General features: G+C 35.9%; 1 protein-coding gene across 1 annotated transcript in view; it reads left to right on the top strand.

Moving 5' to 3' along the window:
• The window catches only part of LOC137620466 (solute carrier family 35 member F2-like), a 111,197-nt gene extending 99,708 nt beyond the window's left edge, over positions 1-11,489 (top strand). The window contains 1 exon segment of the mRNA XM_068350623.1: positions 1,785-11,489. Coding sequence (XP_068206724.1) covers positions 1,785-1,844 — 60 coding nt within the window. The 3' untranslated portion in view covers positions 1,845-11,489.
• Positions 11,490-27,573: the final 16,084 nt, after the last annotated feature.

Here is a 27,573-nt window from a genome sequence, read left to right on the forward strand (position 1 = left end):
AAATAAAAAGACAACAGCATGCAAGTTTATCTTGTGTAATCATTATTAAAAGTCAAGATGTAACTATGCTGGAAAAGAACAATGCTTCAAGAAGGACTTCCAACAAGGAAAGCAACCCATAACATTTAAACAAATGAGAAAACTCAAGATAGCATATTTACTGAAACTTTAGTTGGCTTTCTCACAAAAACCTTGTACCAAGTCTGAAACATTGGAGGTTTCACAAATTCCACTATATAAAAGGATATTGAAAGCTACTGCTGAGAGTTAAGACAAGACTGTAATCCTACATTCCTGTGGATGTTGCATTAGTTATAAAATCTGGCATGAAAGACTACCAGTTCTTAAAATGATTAAATCTTTCAAGGCATGGACCTTCTTTTTTTCCAAGAATCAAATATACCTGTACAATAATGTAAAATAGATACTAGAGAGAATCTTCGTCTACTCTTCAAGACCAGTGTCAAGTTCCAGATACGATAACTCGCTAAAGTCAGGAACCTACCTACCATGAGTGTCATGATCAAGATCTAGATAAATTTAACTGGAGACCTATAATATAATGCCCTTATGCAAACACTAGAAGTGATTAAAATTCACAAATTTAGTATTGTTTATTTAATATGATTAAGTAAATATCACCAATTCAAAAGGCAATTAGACTATACATTTACATAACGCTTACAGTACTAGAAAACACCAAACCCAACTGAATGAAGCACAACAATGAGAATCTGCAGAAGAAAAAACACTATCCTACAGGGAAAAATGCAATACCTTGGCTCTCACTACACAATGCAGTACTGTATATAGAAAATGCATTAAATCATACTAATACTAGGAAAAAAAAGCAGAGCCAAGCAAAATTATTAAGTACAGTAATTAGCATAAAAGAAATGGTGGCACAAAAGTAAAGTGCTCAGAAGTAGTAGTCAGGAAGAAAGATCGTCGTCGGCGCCCACTCGTGTCCGAGTATTGGGTTCTGTCGTTAGCCATCAGCCTCCTATCTATGCGAACACTAATCTACTGCCACAATAGAATGAGGTACAGTATATGACAAGGAGGAGGGTATGACCTTTAACCTATGCAGAAATGAGCCGTCTTACAATTTAAAGGGTTGTAGTAAACAAATTCAATTATATTCGTTTTTCTACTTCAAAATCTCTTGTGTTTTTCTACTTTGAGATTCTAAATTGTGTATCGGTATGTGAATTTTAATGAAGTCTTTCTTTGACAGTTCGAACATTATTACACATTTCTTACATTGTAAAACAAAATTTTCTAACTTTCCAAAACACTCAAGGACACTGTTGTTTATCCTCTCATTTCTTTGTTTGATTTAAAAAATTATTTATTGGTAGAAGCCTGAATTAGAAATTTTTCTCTATAGTACTGCTACTTCAATACCAACAAAGCTCTATTCCAATTTCCTCTACCTTCCAACCATATTTGAATCCTAATTATACCGTATACTTTTTTGTCTTAGTAGTATTAATTCAGTGCATTTATGTTCAACCATTTATCATTTCTGAAACCATTTGCCTTTTGTAGCAAAAAAATTCATCTATTTCTACAAAATCATGCCAGGTAAAATAGTCTTTAAAGGGCATTAGAGCTTGAAAGGTTACACAATCTTAAGCAACAAATTAAGGAATTGCCTAACAATGTCTTAACCTAAAATTCAATATAAATTAAGTTATTTATAGCATTTAAACTTTCTAGCTTATTTATAGAAAAGTTACTTGAAACTCATTACTTTGAAATAACTTTTTTCTTTATCGCAGCTCTATAGAGCCAACGGTGCCTCATCCTCTTCCCACGAGCTGGGAGATGTGAGGTGCTAGAGTGCGTATTGCAGGACTTCGCCGATCAAAGCATTTTTCTCTACACTGTGATTGCAAGCAGTGAGTCTTTTATAATATGCCGAGTGCCATGGTGTCTTCAAGAATTGTAAATCTTAACCAAGACTGCATTTCCTCGATACAATTATCGCAGTGATTCTGCTGGCTATCCTCAAGTCTTCCCTGAGTCTTTGAGATGAATTTGGTATAATTAAGCAAATTAAGTGAATTTGGTATAATTAAGCAAATTAAGTAAATACTGTACTAGATATTTCAAGTGTGAAAAGTTATTATATAACTGTGTTGCGAGTCTCATCTCTCTCGAGTGGGAACATGTTTTCATTTTAATATAACTGAAAATAGTAAAATCAGGTTGTGAGTTTTTCTGATGCAAAGGTTGGTTAGGGAACATCGCCTAGACTCGGGAAAGGATATTTCAGGACTTCCAGTGAATTAGAAGTTGTGTGGTGTATGAAGAATACGTTATATGATAAAACTGATAAAAGTAACCGATTAAAATAAAATGGGAAAGAACTGTAACCAACGTATAGAAAGGCTATGTCAAATGGACACTTTCCTATAAAGAGAACCTACAGTACATTGTATTGAATAATGAGCCGGCACAGAAAATGTATAACAATGGGAAATGACAACGATGAAGACTCTACACACTTCTTTCATTCTAAATGCTCAACTTGCATAATAAAGCTTCTACACTCGTTAAAGTTCTTTGTCACGACTAAAGTTGGAATGTAATTATGTGTTAAGGCAGTAGGAGTATGTGGTATAATGATGTATTGTGAATTTGTTTTGCTACACAGCCACAGCCTTCTAACTTTTCATATATTATGCAGTCTCAAATTGTGAATAACTGCTCAAGTACAGATATAGACGCCAATAGTTAAATGAGGTAGGCAAGGTTTTGACGTGGTTCGATTTAATGCTTGAATTCTGTATTATTTTGAAGGCTTTGATTAGCAATCAGATTTTTGTTTTTAATAATGAATATTTCTTGTTCACCATAGACTACATGTATGTTTCAAAGATGACATGAAAATAAAAGATGAAAAAAAAAAGATCAAAGCATAACCTGTGCATTAGATCTGTATTATAGCGATAGTAATTTTGGCATATTCTATGTAAGAAAGATTTTTCTGATGCACAAATCAAATCTCAGAAAGCACAAACTACAATATGCATAAACGGGGGCATGTTCTTCAGAGCACTGTAGTCCATTATTATACTTATTATATCTTTAGTTATGCTTAATGTTTTTACAGGTAAGTAAAGCAAGTAATGCTCGTCTCGATTTACATATTTTGTTTCTTATTTCTGGGTAGTAACTAATCTTCAATATGCATCAAATACTGTATTAATGCATTATGCCAGGCAGGGATTTATTTGCCTTGGGTGACATGCTCCTAGTTATAAATACTGTATTCAAAGGAAATGTGATAGAGGTGTATCAAACATGATTTTGTGGGCAATAGCGTTTAGCATTTTCACTTCTCCAAATTATTTTTTTTTAACTTTAAGCAAATTATTTGTTACAACTGAAATTATACAGTATGTGAATTGGTAAGTCAACTGCCATAAAACAGCAACATACTGTGTACGATATTTCAAATTTCTAAAAGGAAAAACAAAGAATTTAGAGAAGCTAAATTTCAAGTACAGTACTATATATTTTTCCTTAAATTTTTCCTCAAGAAACACATTTTGCAATTTATATTTTATACAATTTTAACAGTTATTCATAAGCTTATGCATTAAGACTATAAAATGAAGAGAAATATAAGTACAATTTCCTTGAATTGTTAACTTGACAGATTGTGTTGAGGCTTAAAGAAGTATATATAGTATATAATGTATAGATTATAAAAATGTCAAAAAAAAATTAAAGTCTTTTTGTATCTTTCTTTATGTAAATTAAAAAATAAGCCACAAGGATTGTTATCCTTATTTCTCACGGTATTTCTAATCTATATATTTAAATGAATAGGATTTTAAAATTCAATGTAAACAATAATTTGACTTAGGGTGTAAATATAGTACTTGGTGTCTGATGCGGCGTTTAAAATTGAGGATGGTACGGACGTACTTTATAATTATGAGGTTGACATATTGCATTTCTGACAGTTCCTTAACACAATATTAAAGTGAAATGTGATAAACTATTAGTTGTGACCCCAAATGAACAATGGCAGTTCACTTAAAAAAAAAAATTAAGTCAGCATTAACCAAGTCGAAGTGTGTTCACTGTAAATAATTGTTATGTTTTCAGATAATTGATATTGTGCAGTATTATTGTACAGAGTATGTGTACCCTTTCCAAGCTGTGTAAAATATGTCACATGTCATAGCAAATTTTTTTCTTGTCCTCATCTGGAGAAAGTGCCAAGAGGTAGTCTTGGTCTCTTCACTTTGTGGGAGGTTAGTGTTCTTGTGCAGTTAAGAGAAGAGCTAATGCAGTCAGTATTTTATTGCATTGAGTTTTGTGTTAGAATAATCTGTATGAAATGTGTTGGTATTAATAAATTATCAATCAAAATCTTTGTGTACATGAAGCAGAACATGATGAATATGTTTATGCAAACAGTGCTACCTTTGACATACTTTTGCACGAAGAAAACCTTTGTGCAATCAGGTACTGAATGTGCTTTAATGTACCAAAAGTTTGGATGTATGTAATAAAGTGTATATACAGTGCAATATTACAAGTATTTCTATGAAGATGTGTATTCTTTAATCTATACAGTATACCTATAAAGCCATTGCATGAATAGGCCAATTCTTCCTTACAAATTTCTAATTGTATAAGTATGCTACATATATGTGGATCTTCCTGCAGCCATCGTGTGAAACTGACCAACTTGATACTCACATTCTGAAGTTAATTTTAAATAAAACACTAATCCATACTATATACGCATTCACAAAGCAACGTTACGAAGCACAGTAGATGAAATTCCACACAATTTGGAAATATACATCCATTTTGTAAGCTCAAATTTTACCCTATAAATTTCATTAGTTAATGATACATGAATAAAGTAATAGGAGAAAACTCAGAAAACATTCCCTTCACAGTTATGAATGTTGAAATCATTGTTTTGAAAATGCTACATGGGGCCTAAGTAGAGGAGGAAGCAACAATAGGTGAAAATCTTGAAACACTCAAATGTTGCAAGACCTAGTTCTCTTTAAAGAATGCTACCATGAACTTTTGATTTCTTGATTGAGAAAATACCCGTAGCATTCAAAACCAAAACATGGGTTTCACATATCTTGCAGAATAACAATTATGAATCACATTCTAATTATTACTGAAATGAACCAGAAAGAGCTGGAGAATATAAAACAGGTCAAGCCAATTTATCCCATTTGGAATTGGATATTAATAGTCAAGTATTAAAACAATTGTTAATAAAAAGAAATCAAAATAATTTAATATTAAAACTTCTGAGTAAAAAATCAACTTAAAACCATTATTAATTCATGAAAATCTTTTTAAAATATTGCAAAATTAACTACTATTCTACAAAACCTATTACAGTAAAATATATTCACAATACCTGGAGGATAATACTAGTGTGATGCAGAATTATCAAACTGTTGCTGAAGTAATTAAACAGCTGGATGATCTTTCTTGAGTAGTCCTGTAATAAGAAAAGAAAATATTTAAGTTTGAGGGATAATATAGAAGTGTATGCAATCTTGAAATAGCCACAAGGCCAAGGCTAGGCAAAATTTCAAGTCGAGATCCTACATACCATTATAACTATCCTATGGAATGTGTATAAATGAAACCAGTTTGAAATAAAACCACACTCATATTTTTTACTGCAATATTGATAAAAGTTTCTGGCAAAAACTCATTTGTAATAAATCTGTAGGGCAAGGATATTAATGTATATTTATTCTTTTTCAGAGTATGGAATTATATATTAATTGGAGTATATAATTATTCAGTATATGCCCATATTCAATTCTGCAGAGAAAAGTTACTGTACAGTTTTAAAACAATTTTATATTTAGATCAAATAGTACAGTAAATACTGTACAGTATTTGTTTATACGGAACACTGGTACGTACTCCAATTCATTGATTTGCTTCCTTTTGCCTTGGTTCCTTCACTTTCTATGTCCACTTATTCCATGTATTAATACTGAAATATTCTTAAAATAAAATCTATTGTACATTTATGACCTTACTGTACATACATCAGTACATACCAATTTGCCACACAAAGATAACTGATATGTCTTCGAACTGTATATCTAACCGTAATATTTATATATAGATAGATGGATAAATATGCTACAATACAGTATATCTTTTAATGCACTATTTTTATGATTTTCTCCAAAGTATTGTAAATCAAAATTTATAGGGTTTCGATTTAAAACTGGTATGTAAATAGGTTTTCCACAATTTTTTTGCTTTGTAATACTATGACTGCATTAGCTAGTGAAGACCGATGCAAATTTGAATTCTAAAGCATATCAATTTGTACTCATTATTAAAGTGTGTTAAATTTCCACCTTTTATGTCTATGAAGTATGTCTCGATGTCTATGTAAGCTTGTATAAAAGGTTAGTTGATTTGATGTGTAATTATGCTCTAAAAGTTATAAATACCTTACAAATTTTGTAAATTACTTGTAGGGTTTAGTTTTGGTCACAGGAATAGATATTTGATCATTTCTTTACTACAGATTGCATGGAAATGTACCATTTGTAACTTTGTTGCATGGTACGTCTTTAAGAACTGTATGTTGGTTTCGTATTTTTCTTCTCAAAGTGTGTGTATATGAATTGCGGGTTTTGCCATTCCTTGGCATTTTATATGATAGTGAACACTGTACAGTGCACAGCGCCGTATAATAAGTGTGCAGCCGCTGCAAAAAAAACATGTATAATATTGTACATTAATAGAGCTCTTCCCTGACCACAAATGCCAAGTAAACTGGTGCTATTTATTTCCTGTAGCAAGCACAAAGGTTCATAGACCTGGAACAAATACTTAAAAATAAAAGTAAATATTGCACATGTTTTAGGACTTAACAGATTTTGTGGGCATTTGAGATTTGTAATTACGAGAGAAAATGTAGACAAGTAGTCATACGTTTTGTTAAGCATGTATTTGCATATACTGTACAATAGAGCATATGCAATATAGTATGTTGGTATACAATATAGCATATGCAATATAGTATGTTGGTATACAATAGAGGATACGCAATACAGTACGTTGTATACTGTTTATGCATATGTACGTACAGTACTTGCATACAATATACATAGTCGTCTTTTAAATACAAATCTATTTTGGTCATTATTTCATTTATACAATTTTGAGCACTGCATTAAATATATATGATTAAATATATGTTACATCAAATCTACATTAATTATGTGTTCATATAATATTTTTGCAGGAAAAAATTGGTAAAGTTACACTAAAATCAAAAGTTTGTATGCAACCTAGATACTTGGGATTAATTTACACAGTAAATTAATTTCATGGGCTTCTAAGATGGACTGAAAACTAGTTTAAAAACAGTGCACTTATTTTCCACTTTTTAGTTATCTAATATTATGAGGATTTACTGCAGTCAAGTAGTTTTTCTGGTGGTAGCTGGTTTGGTAAAATTAAGGTTATAACTATGCTTTGAAATTTTTCTGTTATTGATTTCTTTTCCCCTTCGTACTTTTGGATGACCCATGTCTAGTTTTCTCAATCTTGGAATAACTATTTTAAAACTGAAAATAATTGAAAATCACTTTATCCACGCAACAGTAGCACACACGAATATTTGCTCGTCATCAGTGGCTTGCTCAAAGTTTTGTTTGGAAAGTTGAAAATAAGCAAGATCTGATAAAGGCATTTACTGTAAAAAAAATATATATATATATATATTGCATTCTATGTACAGGTATATGTTAAAGAAATTACCTGCTGAGAGTATAGATTTGAAGAACTAATCTGTGGTAGATATGTGCACTTTTGCAATGCTGGCACGTACTTCAAGCAAAATGCTGACTTTCCTGAATCAAGCATCTGTGACTGTAAGAAGAAATTTTTTTATTAATAACAGGACATTTTTGTTCTCTGTACATGAAATGTGGAATTTTTTCTTAAGATCATTGAAAAGTCAAATAATTCAAATAGTATCTGAAAGCACTGTATTTACTGCATTTCAACAGATAAGCTATTTCTTTTATTTTAGGGGTCTGGTCAATCCAGGATTTCACAGGAAATTCTAGGTTTTCCATTAACAAGCACCATTATTCATATACCAAAACCTAGCTACCACAGAGACTACTTCAACCGAATTGTCACGGTTTCTCATTAGTTTTGCTGTGTATATTTTGCCGTCTGTTTCAAGATAAATTTCCACTTTCAGCTATGAGAGATTTTGTGTTTTTCTTATCACAACCAAGCAGGTAACCAATGGCTAATAGTCTCAATACCTCCTTAGTGTCCTTTCACATGTGTGATGGAAAAGTTATATTAATTACATGTAGTAGTCTTGATTAGTGTGTTATGTATATGAATATTTCTCTTGTAGAGATAGAATAAATAGAAGTAGACAGAAATCTTTGTGGTCCATCGAGATGGTAACACAAACGCATATTTTGAGCATCACTGCCACATCTGGCATTCAGATGTACAGCTACAAATATTGTCACTAGCAAGGAAGAAATGCAAGTTTATCAGCAGTTTATGCTAACAAAAAATGAAATGGTACGGTTCATGGGACTTCCCCCGAGTTCCAGAAGTGCTTGCTGACAAGGAAAACTTTGGCTGAATGTTAAGATCATCTTTACTCAAATAGAGCTTTAAATAAAATTTGTTTTATGGAAAAAAGCGAAGATTGTTTCCAATTCGTTGATCAAGAAAATAAATGCAGGAGATTGTACAAAAATTTAAAGCAACTATGTAAGGTATAAAGGATGTCTTATTCAGCAAAAATCAAAACAATGGAGTGAACTAGAACTCAGAAGTAGGAGTTGGGTCCGTCTTCTTTACACTGCCATGTATAGCTTAATGTTATGTTTACATGCTCACATGACTGTTATAGTATGTTAGCATTAATTATATGAAAATAAACCAGGAGTATTTGGAGGAGGAACTAGTATCGAGATGCATGTGATATCAGGACCAAAGCTGAAGCAAGTCTATAGAATTGATTGATTAATTATAAACATGTAGTCATGGTTATTTTAGACTTTTGAATCTTAATGCACAACACTTCAAACAATCATCTGTTTTTAGAGATTTTATAATTCTGTTACCTTAACTTATAAACTGCAATATCAAGTAACTTACTGTTTTAGATAAGAAAAACTTTAAATTTAATTTTTTTAAGGGAAAAAAACCCATAACTTAAGGAATGTTTTGTTAATGATTTACCCGATAACCATTCTTGACTTTCTTTAGACGTGGTCCTGTATAATGTTAGTCAAAACTTTTTCCATTACTATAGGTCATCTTGGGACAAAGTTGTAAAATCACAACTATTTGCATTCTATTTTTAGTTTCAGGTGTTGTGGCTCTGATCTGATTAAAAAGCATAATAAAATCAACACAGATGAATGTTTTGAGAGTTAGTATTCCATTGCATCCAGTAAAATTCCCTAATTTATCAGGGCCCTATGTATGAAAAATTACTCAAATGTTGCAATTGTTTAACATTTTAAATAAAAAATACTGTTCAGTGGTACCATAGGAGTTGAACATAATTAGTTCCAAAACTGTTTTATAACACCAGACAATTTCCCTGTATAGCATTAATTGGTTCCTAACCCAAGGGTGCTCCTATCAAGAGGCCAATTTTTTATTGTTTACTATATTGAATTGCAGTGCAGTACATAAAATCATGCAAAACCAAGAAAAAGTTAATTAAATTAATAGAATAAAAATGGAGTCAATGAATACTTTAATTCACTTTACATATAGCAAGGAGAGTAAATGGCTTAGGCGAAGGTTGTGAGGAATGGAGATAGCGGAGTTCAAGTAAGTTGGAAGGGGAAACTCCCTCCATAAAAATGTTGGGCAAGCCTTACTTGGGTTCTTTCATTTCTTTGCCACTTTTTAGCTCTGACCGACTTGCTTTAGGACCTTCTGACTAAAATCTGAACCAAAGAAAATTTTTTCTACCTCCATTTTAAATTGCTTATGCATTATTAAAATTGCCTGATCTTCTAGCTACTACTGGATGGTATGTTTCTGAAAAATTGTAACAGCCCATTTTTTCATGAAAAACAAATGTAAAGTTAACAGAACCCTGTTTTGCACACCTGAGCTGGGCAAGAGCTGTGTAAAAAGGCTTGGTTGCCTTTGTCTCGGTCCATTCAGATTTATTAAAGTTGTTCGACCTCTTGAATGCTTTGCTTGGTCTCGGGTATAAAATGTTGAGAAAATTTTGTTTGATCTTCAAATTGTTAAGAGTTCAGGCGAGTTTGATCTCCGAGCTATTACTGTACTGTATGCAATACTGTGTTGTACAAACATAAAAATTGTATACTACTATAAAAATATACAAAACCAGCTGGATATTGTGGGACAGTATTCAAGTGTAGATTATGCTTATGATATATTTCCATTTATTCAGGACTAATGAAAATTTAGCTACAAAATAATGGATTCACCAGCTAGTTCATTTTGTGTAGTGCAAGATTTATTACATTCAAACTAGCAGAATTCCCGATTACTGTATGAAACATTTATTGAAATTTCAAGGTTGGCAGTATTGTTAAGTATTGGTTGATAAATGCTCCCCATTAACCAATTCAGTAAGCAAAGGTATCCACATCTATTATGTAATTCCAGGTCTCCTAGTTCAGGTTAATGGACCCTCATTATGAATTTTTCTTTTATTCTGTTGCCGTGATAGCATTTTGAAGCTTCAATTTTTGGTTTGTGCATATGTCTTGTCACAAGATGGTCTATAAGATTTTTTTTTATCTCAACTAGAGGTTAAGGAGTCGATAATTTGAAGTTCACTCTAATCATCCCTTTGAATAGTGAAGTGTCAGAATATGAATATCTGTTGTGTGTGTGAACGTGTGCACCAGAAAAAAATATCACTCAAAACCTTACTTGGAAGATATTGAGAAGGAGTCACTTTAGCACATGTAGTGATCAGTAGGTTTACTAACATGTCCAGGTAATATTTTTGCATTACTTTCTTTCAATAGTTTATCAACTTTAATAACCGAGTTTTATATCTGCAATAGTATAAAAAAGCCAAGCGTTCGATATAGTCTACAAAAAGTAGGCATTAGATGTGCATGTTATTGTATGAAATGTAACTTGTAAGATTATTATGAAAGAAATTTGAAGCTGGCTCGGTAATCTTGAAACTGGAAATAGATCTTATGGTTTCCCGTATGGAATTAATTCCGTAACAAACGAGTTGAAGACATTATCTTAGGCGTTTTTCTGTTGTACAGTACAACAAATTCCATTCTATTTATTTAGGTTTTTATTTTCAAAACTCACAATGAAGTGCCAGCAGATATTGCATGTATATTAGCTTTTTCATCTGATGTTTAAAATGTTAGGTCACCATCAAGCAATGAATCTGCAAATTCCTACAACATTTCAAGATTTTGAAAGTAGAACGACAGCTTTAATTATGAAACTGAAAAAATTAAAGTTGCAATGTGTATGAACTCTAAATTGCTTGTGTCTTATCATTCCAGTGCATATCTAGCTTCTGGATTTAGATACCTAGGACAGTTTTGGTTTCCTGCAGTAAACTTCACAAGATATGTGTACGTTTTATAAGAATTCAGGACCACACTTAGTACAGAAAGTTAAAAATGTTAAAAGAAAAATGCTGTCTCATGTCTGTTGTAAATTTTCAACCTCAGTATAAATTTCACCTCTGTTAATTTATTGTTTTTACACTATTATTCCTGGACATGTAGTTGAACAAATGAGCTTTTGTAAGTCTGGGCAATAAAGACATTTTTTTCAAATCTTCACAAGTGGATTGTATGATAAAGGGAAAAAATATTGTAAGTACAGGATTTTGTACAGTGTACAGTGCCGTTTTGTATTTTCAAATTGTTCTCAATATATCTTTGTTGTGAACAGTGTTCTTTGTTGTTTTATTTAAACTTTCTACACTTAAAATATTTACTTTCCATACATCCACACAAATCTGCATGAGGTATTGCAATATCTCTCAATTTCAGGATATTTAAGAAATATGAAATTTGGAGAACTCTCTTTTTGTTTAGAGAAATCAATGATTTTTAATCCAAGACCATTACATTATTTCCCCATCAGCAAATCAAAGACTGTTCTGCATTAACATAGCTGTAATACAGTACATTAATCTAGAACTATTCCAGATTCAAAGTAAAAAAAACTTGTCAAGATCAGAACAAGTTGTTAACTGAGTATGTTTGGTAACCCAGGGAAACCTTAAGGAACATATATTTTGAGAAATAGTTTAAAAGGTGTGTGGAAGCATACATCATCTTTATGTGGAATGCCTTTAAATAAAAAAATGGAAGGCAACTAAATCAGTCCAGAAAAGCAAAGGCCAAGTTCAATTACCATTTTTTCATGCCCTCAAACTAGCTACTGTTTACAAGACTAGAGGAAATTGCAAGTGATGTGAACCATGAAAATAAGGTTGGCAAATGGCACGGCCACTGTCAAAATAATTGCACCTCTCCCAAAATTTAGGTTACCATACAGAGTCCAGTCACTTTCTTTGAGGTATAGCAAAAAGGAACGTTCTAAAAAAATAAAAATTCCACAGATGTTACAAAACAAATGGTGCACAACCTATATTTCCAATTAATGCAGAGATCAAAAGGGACAAAAGTGAATTGATTAATAGATATCAGACATTCAAATATACATTCATATACCAAGGCACTTCCCCCAATTTTGGGGGTTAGCCGACATCAAACAAATGTAACAAAAAAGCGGACCCCTCCTCTCTACGTTCCTCCCAGCCTCACAAGGGACTCAACTGAGTTTGGCTGGTACTGCTAGGGTGCCACATTCAAATATACTCAAGATAAATGCCAAAACTATATGAAAGAACCTCAAAAGTGGTTTAAGAATGCCCTTATGCAAAGGGACTGACCTAGTCTAGCTTTAAAATGAAGCTGGCCACAACAGCCACTGAACGGTAAAGATAAGACAACTTGACACTTAGACCAAAAATAATTGAAGATGTTCAGAAAAGCAAACATTACACTTTTCTATTTAGGAATAAAAGACTATTTGAACATTTGACCGTAAAGTAAATAAATAGGATGAAGTTCAACAACACAAATAAAAATCTGTTATATGAACAAGCCCAGGAGAACGGTGAAGGCACTTGCAAAAACTAGTCAAGTGTTCAAGGAAATTACTAATCCTTATGGTTGTGTGGAAAATTAACACCCATTGAATTTATGTACAGTTAGCCCTCGTTAGCAGGGAGTTGTATAACTGAGCCAGGCGCAAAACTCTAAGAGGCCACAAACCCTTCCTCATAACCTACCAACTCACTGCCCATTGCTGCGCACGGTTGACTCACACTAGGTAACCCCCTGTACTGCACTACTTTGTTTCTATCACAGTGTAAGTATTGCATTACTATATAAACACACTTCAGATATGTACTGTACGTACATACTACATGGTAAGACTACATAACACAAGTCATCGCCACATATGTGTACAACACAAGTCATCGCCACATGTGTAAGTACTGTAACAATAAAACACTTATTCCTATCTAAATACTCACTGAAATTATACTGTATATTACTGTAACATATGCACAGTACTATCACTTTAATACAGATTAATTAGTTAAGGTAACAACATACAGTATCACTCCTAAATGATTGCTGTTTTCGGAAGGTCAACTTGAACCGTTCCAATTCACCGTACATGTAACGTATATCTACATTACGACTGTAAAATACAGTACTTTGTCTTCAGTACTGTATAGCGGTAGTATAGTTAATACAGTATAGCAGTACTTGTACTTGCTTATTTAATAAACGATATATCAACAATTAAAAGAAAATTAACAGTATAAACAAAACTAACCGTTTGCGAAGTTCTGTACAGTAACATGTCATGAAGCATGATGCAACTTGAGCAGTCATCTCTTGTGTATCCCACTTTAACCGCTTTATACTGTAGAAATCACTACTGTACAGTATTTAGGTACTTATTCACACAGCTGTGAAAAAAAAAAAAAAAAAAAGACAGATTTTCAATAGCATTCTAGTGTACAGTAGAGTAATAATCTGGAAGTACAGTGCATATTGAATGTGTACGCAGCAGACTAAATAAAGGTCTTTTTATAACGATTGTATTTAAAAAAAAAAAAATATAGTAAGAATACATAACATACAGTATGATAAATTACCTTTAGAAGCTGTGCAATTTCAAGTGGATGAAAAATTGAAAGATAACTGCACAGCATGACACTTCTACGTATACGAGCCATTACTGCTGTAAAGAAATAAAGAATTTAAGATGGATTGGTACAGAATAATATAAGTATAAAGTACTAGATACTGTATGTACTTGCGTACTGTAGCCTACCACTAAATGGAAATTATGCTTATGTGAAAAGAAGAAATTACATACAGTACTGTACACTATATGTATGAAACTTGCATAAAGTAGAAGGGCAATCAGTAGAGCGCAGACCTACTCTGCAGCAGCTTATTTCTCAACCTTTTGTTCAACCTCGACCTATTAATTGGCGTGAATTTTCATACAATCAAATGTGAACCAAGTTTTAAGTTTGTGACAAGGATGTTCAAACTTATGGCTGATTACGTGATATGGAAGTTACTATATACTACCAAGTCATTAATATAAATTTCCACTCGTTTCAAACCACAAATTAACCTATTCATGAGCCTTTGAAAAGTACATGCGGCATTTTTCATTCCAAAAGGCATAACCTTACACTCGTATAGGCCAAACGGAGTGGCAAAGGCGGATATTTCACGAGCTCGGTCAGACAAAGGAACCTGCCAATAACCCTTTAAAAGATCCAACTTGGAAATAAATTTGGAGACCTAATTCAATCCAGACAAACATCAATACGAGGGAGAGGAAATGAATCCTTTTTTGTATGGGTGTTCACTTTACGATAGTCCACACACAAGCGAAACATACCGTCTGCTTTCTTTACTAATACAATAGGTGAACTCCAGGGACTTACTGATGATTGAATAAGGTGATGTTTCAACATATACTCTATCTCTTTACTGACCAAATCCCACTTTAAGGGGTTCAACCGGTAAGGACTGTTTCACAGGGAAAGCATCACCTACACCGTCATGATTTAAAATGTTTGTCCTACCTGGAGCATCCTGAAAAAGATCTGAAAAGGAATAAATTAAATTAAGTAAATCTTCCGGTTTGTTAACATCTAAATGCTCTAACCTACTGTTTAACATCTTCAAATTTTGCATATTTTTACCCAATGCATCCGAAGGACACTGACACCCTAACTCATTAGAGTCGTAGGGAGACACATCCAATACCACAGACACAGGCTCAGACACTATCACTAATGGATCACTTTGCTTACTAATATAAGGTTTCAAATGATTAACATGGAATTTTCTACATTTACGGCTTGAACCGGGAGCTTCAATTTCATAGTTAACCTCTGACAGTTTCCTCAAAACTTTCCACGGGCCCTTATATCTTGGTTCGAGAAAACTATCTGGGTCCATACTCTGCACAAAAACCAACTCCCCAGGTTCAAATGACCGTACCTTTACCTTTTTGTCAAAGTTGTTCTTCATTACTGACTGGGACAGTTCCAAATTTTCCCTGGCAAACTTCCAGGCACTAACCAAAAATCCTTACAAGTCTTCCACTAACCCTTTCACATTTATTTTCTCCTTACGGTTGGACTTGACATTTCAAAAACAATTTCCAATGGTCCACGGACCTTGTGCCCAAATACCAAATCGAAAGGAGCTACACCAGTGGAAGAGTTAGGGTGATTCCTGATAGCAAAGAGGGCAAAAGGGAGGGCTTTGTCCCAGTCGCTATCATGATCATAATGTTTCTGCAGGACAGACTTGAGGGTCTGGTGGAACCTTTCCACCACTCCTTGACTCTCCAGGTGATACGGTACGCTGGTAACGTGCTGAATAGCCAGTTTAGCACACTTACCCCTAAATGCCTTACTCGTGAAATTCTTCCCACAGTCGGTCTGAATTACACGAGGGATACCATACCTGCAAAAGAAATCCATTAAATTTTCAAAAACTACTTTGGAAGTAATACGCCTCATAGGTATAGCTTCAGGAAAGCGAGAGGCTCTATCCATGATAGTTAGTAAATATACGATATCTACTTCAGTTTTGGGTAAGGGACCTACCACATCAATTACTAACTCAGAAAAAGGATCACCTATAGCGGGTATGGGATGCAATGGGGCTTTTGGGATCCCCTGATTTGGTTTACTCATAACCTGATAATTCCCACACGCTCTGATAAATTGCTTCACCCTTAATTTAATTCCAGGCCACCAAAAATACCTAGCCAGACTATGAAAAGTTTTTAACACACCCAAATGACCTGAAAAACAAATTAGTATGAGCTAAATCCAAAAGAGAATTTCTAAATTGAGAAAGTACCACAATCTGTTCTACCCGACCAGTTTTATTCAAATCATCAGATGCGGGACGACTAAACCTATATAGTAAGCCCTTCACAACTCCAAACCTAGGTTTAGTCAGATCCTCAACATCGCCCAAACCAAAATTAAATTCATCCTTTTGAGCTTTAATAAAAGCAGCTCTATCCCAATCAAGTTCCATATTAACTACTTCATTACTACTACTCTCTACTGGCCCGGGTCTTAAAACATCTAACTCTACACTTCTACATTCTAACTACACTACTTAACATTAAGTCATCATTATCATCTACAGTATATCAAGTAAATTAACCGCTTTTGCTGCGGACCGAGTCATAACCGCCACAGGACTAACATTTACCGATAATATAGGGAACAGCTCCCGTCCCTCACTATCCAGCATATTATTTGCCAGGATACCATAAATACCCGGAATAGGTCGACTATCCACCACAGCCAACTCAGTGAAGCGATCATATCCTGCAAAAGACATGCGGACATTAACCAAAGGAGCGGACACAACTGTATCCGTAAACCTCCCAATAATACAAAATTCCCAGTATATTTCTCAAAACCATTTAGAGCCCTCTTCAGGACTAACGACCTGGCAGAACCAGTGTCCCTAAAATACTTCACCTGAACAACACGAGTAAATAATCAACTTTCCATGCCACACTTATTTGTCGTACTTGAGTCATGATTGGGGATTAGAAACATTAGGCTTGCTACTCTTTACTAAACTACTATCTACTAGTGGTCTGTCTACAGGACTATGGCTACTAACCTCTGACTTATCACTAACCAAGGCTAGAGGACTTTGATTATTTTGCTCTAGTTACAACCTCCGAGCATTACATTGATTTTGGAAATGCCCGGGCTTGTTGCACCAATAACAACTTCCTTTACGACCTGAACTTCTATTCCCGTTGTACCTGTTACCCGAGAGGTATTTTTTATTAGCAAAAACTTAAGTGGTAGGAGGACCTCCTTGGACTCTACCCACATCCCTATCACCTGAAAAAGATTAAATTTAACATTATCACTCTTGGGGATATGGGGAGCCAATGAGGAGGTTTCCCCTCTCCTGCAGCTATTAAGGGAGTAAGATGTTTGATTATTTAAAGTTTTATATCTAAACTACCGCTACCTGATCGATGAGTCAATTCAAACTCATCTGCTAACTGAGCGGCACTACTCAATTTCACACTCTTTACCTCCTCCACGTGAACTCTAAACTTCCTGCTACAGGCCTTCTTAATTTCTTCAAGGAGCAACAGTTCACATAACGCAGCGAAAGTGCCAATCTGACGACTTTTCAGCCAGTCGTCGGACTGTTCCTTCTTGACATGGGCAAACTCAACGAAAGACTGAGCAGGGTGTTTTGTATAGTTAGGAAACTGGATGTGGTAGGCCTCAGGGATTAAGTCATACGATTCTAAAATTAAGGCTTTAACCTTCTCATAATCCCGAGCTACTCCCTCCTCCAAGGAATTATACACCCGCATTGCCTTGCCCACCAACCTACACTGTATCAATACAGTCCACATTTCTGCGGGTCAAGACAATTGGGAGGCCACACGCTCAAATGCCTTTAAGAACTCGGGGACATCCTTTTCGTCAAACACCGGCACCAACTTTAGTGCAGCACCTCTATTAAACTTATCTTGGTAGTCCCTTTTAGGGAAACTTATCAAATTGGCCCCCTTCAACTTGGCCATCTCTATATTTAATTTCACCATCTCCAACTCATGACGCCTTACCCGCTCTTTCTCCTCGAACTCCATTTTTTTTTTCAACTATCTATTTACAAATAAGGTAGAATTCCTTCTCCTCCTTGGAATCGCCCAAAGCCTTAACAGGGGCCTGAGATTTTACAGGTACAGAATACGGGGGCCAAAAAAGGATTAAAGGACACATTCGTTACCTGGGGCAAATTTTCTGGACCCTTGTAAATGGTACCTACTATAAGAGGGTCCTCAAACTGAGTTAGACCAGCTCTCATACTTACATTGTCCTCTTCAATTACGTTAATCCATAACACCTTCCTCCTCGAAGAAATTTTCTTTTTTAAAACTTTTTTTTCTATATATAAATGGAAATGCACCTGTAATGTAAGAATCAATATTAATACATAATAAACCTAACACCAACGAAAAAACCCCTAAAAAAAATACAAACCAAGAGCTTTATATAGCTAACCATTATTGGCGACCTAATATTACCGTACTTCGTCAAAACTCGACAACTTTTTGGAAATAGACATAAATAAACCTATATAAACTTACTGGTATGCTCACAGACATACACCTTAACCTACAATACACCGGCATCATAACCCAAAAAAGTCATATATAATACATAATCCAAAATCAGAACAAACCAATAATTAATTTAGGGGAACCTTTAGAAAACACTAGAGCGTATACCACTGAAAAACTAAACTAGATCTACAAAGCTATATCATAAACAGAACTACATCCTAACAAAAATTTTTCATACAACCTTAAATGGAGAAATGAGCAAGGCGGCATATGGGAAGGATCAAGCTAGTACACTAAATTCTATTAAGTGTATCAGGAATGTTGTTGTCAGTCCCTTTAACATGTTTTACAATCAAATTGAACTCCTGCAGAAAAAGGGCCCAGCACAAAATCCTCTGGTTGGCTCCCTTCATCCGCTCGATGAAAACCAGTGGATTATGATCCGTCCATATTTCAATCGGGAAAGAAAAATGTGTCACATACGGCTTGAAATAGTTAAGAGCTCGGACCAAAGAAAGAGCTTCCTTTTCTATTGTGGAGTAACGTTTTTCAGCCGCCAGAAGCTTTTTGCTACAGTAACACACAGGATGAACACTGTCTTTCTTTCTCTGGGAGAGGACACCTCCAATGCCAACGTCACTAGCCTCTACTGCTATAACAAAAGGCTTCTGAAAATCTGGGGAAGTCAAAATGGGGTTAGTAATTAACACTGATTTAAGTATATTAAAAGATTCTTCACACTAATCCGACCACCAGAACTTTTTTCCTTTTTCTAAACTAGTAAGAGGCTGAGCAAGATCAGAATAATTACACACAAATCTGCGGTAATAACCAGTCACACAAAGCACCCTTCTTACCTCTCTTAACATTACCAGGCCTTTTCAAATTTATAATGGCCTCGAGATTAGCTTGTTTCGGAGCCACCTGACCTAAACCAACCTCATGACCCAGATAACAAGCCTTTGCCTGACCATATTCGCACTTAACCAAATTAACAACTAACCCTGCAAACCTAAGGGCTTCAAAAACCTTGCGTAACCTTAGCATATGGGTATCCCAGTCATTACTATATACTACCAAGTCATTAATATAAATTTCCACTCGTTTCAAACCACAAATTACCCTATTCATGAGCCTTTAAAAAGTACAAGCGGCATTTTTCATTCCAAAAGGCATAACCTTACACTCGTATAGGCCAAACGGAGTGACAAAGGCGGATATTTCACGAGATCGGTCGGACAAAGGAACCTGCCAATAACCCTTTAGAAGATCCAACTGAGAAATAAATTTGGAGACCCAATCCGATCCAGACAATCATCAATACGAGGGAGAGGAAAAGAATAAATTTTTGTATGGGCGTTCACTTTACGGTAGACCACACACATGCAAAACATAGTCTGTTTTCTTTACTAATACAATAGGAGAACTCCAGGGACTTACTGATGGTTTAATAAGGTTATGTTTCAACATATATTCACTCTCTTTACTGACCAAATCCCACTTTACAGGGTTCAACCAGTAAGGACTCTGTTTCACAGGGAAAGCATTACCTACATCAACGTCATGATTTAAAATGTTTGTCCTACCTGGAGCATACTGAAAAAGATCTGAAAAGGAATAAATTAAATTAAGTAAATCTTCCGGTTTCTTAACATTTAAATGCTCTAAGCTACTGTTTAACATCTTCAAATTTTGCATATTTTTACCCAATGCATCCGAAGAAAACTGACACCCTAACTCGTTATGAGTCCTCGGGAGATGCATCCAATACCACAGAGACAGGCTCGGACACTATCGCTAATGGATCACTTTGCTTACCAATATAAGGTTTCAAAAGATTAACATGGAATACTCTATATTTACGGCTTGAACCGGGAGCTTCAATTTCATAGTTAACCTCTGAAAGTTTCCTCAAAACTTTCCACGGGCCCTTATATCTTGATTTGAGAAAACTATCTGGGTCCATAATCGGCACAAATACCAACTCCCCAGGTTCAAATGACCGCAGCATTACCTTTTTGTCAAAGTTGTTCTTCATTACTGACTGGGACCGTTCCAAATTTTCCCTGGCAAACTTCCAGGCACTAACCATTCTTCCCATCAAGTCTTCCACTAACCCTTTCACATTTATTTCCTCCTTCCGGTTGGACTTGAGCATTTCAAAAACTATTTCCAATGGTCCACGGACCTTGTGCCCAAATACCAACTCGAAAGGAGCTACACCAGTGGAAGAGTTAGGGTGATTCCTGATAGCAAAGAGGGCAAAAGGGAGGGCTTTGTCCCAGTCGCTATCATGATCATAATATTTCTTCAGGACAGACTTGAGGGTGTGCTGGAACCTTTCCACCACTCCTTGACTCTCCAGGTGATAAGGTATGCTGGTAACATGCTGAATGGCCAGTTCAGCACACTTACCCCTAAATACCTTACTCGTGAGATTCATCCCACAGTCGGTCTGAATTACACGAGGGATACCATACATGGAAAAGAAATCCATTAATTTTTCAAAAACAACTTTGGAAGTAATACACCTCATAGGTATAGCTTCAGGAAAGCGAGAGGTTCTACCCATGATAGTTAGTAAATATACGTAATCTGTTTTAGTTTTGTATAATGGACCTACCACATCAATTACTAACTCAGAAAAAGGATCATCAATAGTGGGTATGGGATGCAACGGGGCTTTTGGGATCCCCTAATTTGGTTTACCCATAACCTGATAAGTCTCACATGCTCTGATAAATTGCTTCACACTTGATTTAATTCCAGGCCACCAAAAATACCTAGCCAGACTATGAAAAGTTTTTAACACACCCAAATGACCTGAAAAACAAATTAGTATGAGCTAACTCCAAAAGAGAATTTCTAAATTGAGAAAGTACCACAATCTGTTCCACACGACCAGTTTTATTCAAATCATCAGATGAGCGACGACTAAACCTATTTAGTAAGCCCTTCACAACTCCAAACCTAGGTTTAGTCAGATCCTCAACATCACCCAAACCAAAATTAAATTCATCCTTTTGAGCCTTAATAAAAGCAGCTCTATCCCAATCAACTTTCATATTAACTACTTCATTACTACTAATCTCTACTGGCCCGGGTCTTAAAACATTAACTCTACACTACTTAACATTCTAACTCTACACTACTTAACATTAAATCATCATTATCATCTATATCAAGTAAATTAACCGCTTTTGCTGCGGACCGAGTCATAACCGCCACAGGACTAGCATTTACCAATAATATAGGGAACAGCTCCCGTCCCTCACGATCCAGCATATCATTTGCCAGGATACCATCAATACCCGGAATAGGTAGACTATCCACCACAGCCAACTCAGTGACGCAATCATATCCTGGAAAAGACATGCGGACATTAACCAAAGGAGCAGACACAACTGAATCCGGAAAACCTCCCAATAATACAAAATTCCCAGTATATTTCTCAAACCATTTAGAGCCCTCTTCAGGACTAACGACCTGGCAGAACCAGTGTCCCTAAAAAACTTCACCTGAACAACACGAGTCGAAAATCAACTTTCCAGGCCACACACATTTGTCGTACTTGAGTCATGATTGGGGATTAGAAACATTAGGCTTGCTACTATTTACTAAACTACTATCTACTGGTGGTCTGTCTACAGGACTACTAACCTGTGACTTATCACTAACCAAGGGTACAGGACTGATTATTTCGCTCTAGGTACATCCTCCGAGCATTACATTGATTTTGGAAATGCACGGACTTGTTGCACCAATAACAACTTCCTTTACGACCTGAACATCTATTCCCGTTGTACCTGTTACCTGGGAAGTCTTTATTAGCAAACATTTTAGTGGGAGGAGGACCTCCTTGGGCTCTACCTACATACCTATCACCTGAAAGAGATTTAAAATTAACATTATCACTCTTGGGGATATGGGGAGCCGATGAGGAGGTTTCCCCTCTCCTGCAGCTATTAGGGGAGCAAGATGTTTGATTATTTATAGTTTTAGAACTAAACTACCGCTACCTGATCGACGAGTCAATACCAACTCATCTGCTAACTGAGCGGGACTACTCAATTTCACTCTCTTTACCTTCTCCAGGGGAACCCTCAACTACCTGCTACAGGCCTTCTTAAATTCTTCAAGGAGCGACAGTTCACGTAACAGCGAAAGTGCAGGGTGTTTTGTATAGTTACGAAACCAGAGGCGGTAGGCCTCAGGGACTAAGTCATACGATTTTAAAATTAAGGCTTTAACCTTCTGATAATCCCGAGCTACTCCCTCCTCCAAGGAATTATACACCAGCATTGCCTTGCCCACCAACCTACACCGTATTAATACAGTCCACATTTCTGCGGGTCAAGACAATTGGGAGGCCACACGCTCAAATGCCTTGAACTCGGGGACATCCTTTTCATCAAACACCGGCACCAACTTTAGTGCAGCACCTCTATTAAACTTATCTAGGTAGTCCATTTTAGGGGAACTTATCAAATTGGTCCCCTGCAACTTAGCCATCTCTATATTTAATTTCACCATCTACAACTCCTGACGCCTTACCCGTTCGTTCTCCTCGAACTCCATTTTTTTTCAACTATCTATTTACAAATAAGGTAGAATTCCTTCTCCTCCTTGGAATCACCCAAAGCATTAACAGGGGCCTGAGATTTTACAGGTACAGAATCCGGGGGCCAAAAACGGATTAAAGGACACATTCGTAACCTGGGACAAATTTGCTGGACCCTTGTAAATGGTACCTACTATAGGAGGGTCCTTAAACTGAGTTAGACCAGCCCTCATACTTACATTGTCCTCTTCAATTACGTTAATCCATAATACCTTCCTCCTTGAAGAAAATTTTTTTTTTTTTAAACAATTTTTTGTTTCTATATACAAATGGAAATGCACCTGTAAAGTAAGAATCAATATTAATACACAATAAACCTAACACCAAACAGAAAGTACCCCTAAAAACATGCAAACCAAGAGCTTTATTTAGCTTACCATTATTGGCGATCTAATATTACCGTACTTTGTCAAAACTCCCCAACTTTATGGAAATAGACATAACTAAACCTATATAAACTTACTGGTACACCCACAGACATACACTTTAACCTACAATACACCGGCATCATAGCCTAAAAAAGTCATATATAATATATAATCCAAATTCAGAACAAACCAATAATTAATTAAGGGGAACCTTTAGAAAACACTAGAGCGTATACCACTCAAAAACTAAACTAGATCTACAAAGCTATATTATAAACAGAACTATATCCTAAAAAATTTTTTCCGTACAACCTTAAATGGAGAAATGAGCAAGGCGACATATGAGAAGGATCAAGCTAGTACACTAAATTCTATTAAGTGTATCAGGAATGTTGTTGTCAGTCCCTTTAACATGTTTTACAATCAAATTGAACTCCTGCAGAAAAAGGGCCCAGCAAAAAATCCTCTGGTTCGCTCCCTTCATCCGCTCGATGAAAACCAGTGGATTGTGATCCGTCCATATCTCAATCGGGAAAGAAAAATGTGTCACATACGGCTTGAAATAGTTAAAGAGCTCGGACCAAAGAAAGAGCTTCCTTTTCTATTGTGGAGTAACGTTTTTCAGCCGCCAGACGCTTTTTGCTATAGTAAAAGACAGGATGAACACTGTCCTCCTTTCTCTGGATGAGGACACCTCCAATGCCAACGTTACTAGCATCTACTGCTATAACAAAAGGCTTCTGAAAATCTGGGTAGGTCAAAATGGGGTTAGTAATTAACACTGATTCAAGTTTATTAAAATATTCTTCACACTGACCTAACCACCAGAAGTTTTTTCCTTTTTCTAATAAACTAATAAGAGGCTGAGCAAGATAAGAGTAATTACGCACAAATCTGCGGTAATAATCAGTCATACAAAGTACCCTTCTTACCTCTCTAACAACCAGACCTTTTCAAATTTATAATGACCTCGAGATTAGCTTGTTTCGGAGCCACCTAACTTAAACCAACCTCATGACCCAGATAACAAGCCTTGGCCTGACCATATTCGCAATTGACCAAATTAACAACTAACCCTGCAAACTTAAGGGCTTCAAAAACCTTACGTAACCTTAGCATGTGGGTATCCCAGTCATTACTATATACTACCAAGTCGTCAATATAAATTTCCACTCGTTTCAAACCACAAATTACCCTATTCATGAGCCTTTGAAAAGTACATGCGGCATTTTTCATTCCAAAAGGCATAACCTTACACTCGTATAGGCCAAACGGAGTGACAAAGGCGGATATTTCACGAGCTCGGTCGGACAAAGGAACCTACCAATAACCCTTTAAAAGATCCAACTTGGAAATAAATTTGGCAGACCCAATCCGAACCAGACAATCATCAATACGAGGGAGAGGAAAGGAATCATTTTTTGTATGGGCGTTCACTTTACGGTAGTCCACACACATGCGAAACATACAGTCTGCTTTCTTTACTAATACAATAGGTGAACTCCAGGGACTTACTGATGATTGAATTAGGTTATGTTTCAACTTATACTCTATCTCTTTACTGACCAAATCCCACTTTAAGGGGTTCAACTGGTAAGAACTCTAGTTTCACAGGGAACGCATCACCTGCATCAACGTCATGATTTAAAATGTTTGTCCTACCTGGAGCATCCTGAAAAAGATCTGAAAAGGAATAAATTAAATTAAGCAAATCTTCCTTTGTTAACATCTAAATGCTCTAACCTACTGTTTAACATCGTCAAATTTTGCATATTTTTACCCAATGCATCCGAAGGACACTGACACCCTAACTCGTTAGAGTCGTCGTGAGACACATCCAATACCACAGACACAGGCTTGGACACTATCGCTAATGGATAACTTTCCTTACCAATATAAGGTTTCAAACGATTAACATGGAATTTTCTACATTTACGGCTTGAACCGGGAGCTTTAATTTCATAGTTAACCTCTGACAGTTTCCTCAAAACTTTCCACGGGCCCTTATATCTTGGTTCGAGAAAACTATCTGGGTCCATACTCGGCACAAAAACCAACTCCCCAGGTTCAAATGACCATACCTTTACCTTTTTGTCAAAGTTGTTCTTCATTACTGAATGGGACAGTTCCAAATATTCCCTGGCAAACTTCCAGGCACTAACCATTCTTCCCTTCAAGTCTTCCACTAACCCTTTCACATTTATTTCCTCCTTGCGGTTGGACTTGAGCATTTCAAAAACAATTTCCAATAGTTCACGGACCTTGTGCCCAAATACCAACTCGAAAGGAGCTACACCAGTGGAAGAGTTAGGGCGATTCCTGATAGCAAAGAGGGCAAAAGGGAGGGCTTTGTCTTAGTCGCTATCATGATCATAATGTTTCTTCATGACAGACTTGAGGGTCTGGTGGAACCTTTCCACCACTCCTTGAGGTATAACTTCAGGAAAGCGAGAGGCTCTATCCATGATAGTTAGTAAATATACGTAACCTGTTTTAGTTTTGGGTAAGGGACCTACCACAATTACTAACTCAGAAAAAGGATCACCTATAGCGGGTATGGGATGCAATAGGGCTTTTGGGATCCCCTGATTTGGTTTACTCATAACCTGATAAGTCCCACACGCTCTGATAAATTGTTTCACACTTGATTTAATTCCAGGCCACCAAAAAACCCGAGCCAGAGTATGAAAAGTTTTTAACACCCAAATGACTTGAAAAACAAATTAGTATGAGCTAACTCCAAAAGAGAATTTCTAAATTGAGAAAGTACCACAATCTGTTCCACCAAACCAGTTTTATTTAAATCATCAGATGCGGGACGACTAAACCTATATAGTGAGCCCTTCACAACTCCAAACCTAGGTTTAGTCAGATCCTCAACATTGCCAAAACCAAAATTAAATTCATCCTTTAGAGCTTTAATAAAAGCAGCTCTATCCCAATCAAGTTTCATATCAACTACTTCATTACTACTACTCTCTACTGGCCCGGGTCTTAAAACATCCAACTCTACACTACTTAACATTCTTACTCCACACTACTTAACATTAAGTCATCATCATTATCTATATCAAGTAAATTAACCGCTTTTGCTGCGGACCGAGTCATAACCGCCACAGGACTAACATTTACCGATAATATAGGGAACAGCTCCCGTCCCTCACGATCCAGCATATCATTTCCCAGGATACCATCAATACCCGGAATAGGTAGACTATCCACCACAGCCAACTCAGTGACGCGATCATATCCTGGAAAAGACATGCGGACTTTAACCAAAGGAGCGGACACAACTGAATCCGAAAACCTCCCAATAATACAAAATTCCCAGTATATTTCTCAAAACCATTTAGAACCCTCTTCAGGACTAACGACCTGGCAGAACCAGTGTCCCTAAAATACTTCACCTGAACAACAAGAGTCAAAAATCAACTTTCCAGGCCACACACATTTGTCGTACTAGATTCATGATTGGGGATTAGAAACATTAGGCTTGCTACTCTTTACTAAACTACAGTCTACTGGTGGTGTGTCTACAGGACTATGGCTACTAACCTCTGACTTATCACTAACCAAGGCTGCAGAACTTTGACTATTTCGCTCTACGTACATCCTCCGAGCATAACATTGATTTTGGAAATGCCAGGCCTTGTTACCCCGACAACTTCCTTCACGACCTGAACTTCTATTCCCATTATACCTGTTACCTGTTAAGTGTTTATTAGTAAACATTTTAGTGGGAGGAGGACCTCCTTGGGCTCTACCCACATCCCTATCACCTGAAAAAGATTAAATTTAACATTATCACTCTTGGGGATATGGGGAGCCGAT

Source organism: Palaemon carinicauda, chromosome 27, assembly GCF_036898095.1.
Source record: "Palaemon carinicauda isolate YSFRI2023 chromosome 27, ASM3689809v2, whole genome shotgun sequence".
NCBI lineage: Eukaryota > Metazoa > Arthropoda > Malacostraca > Decapoda > Palaemonidae > Palaemon > Palaemon carinicauda.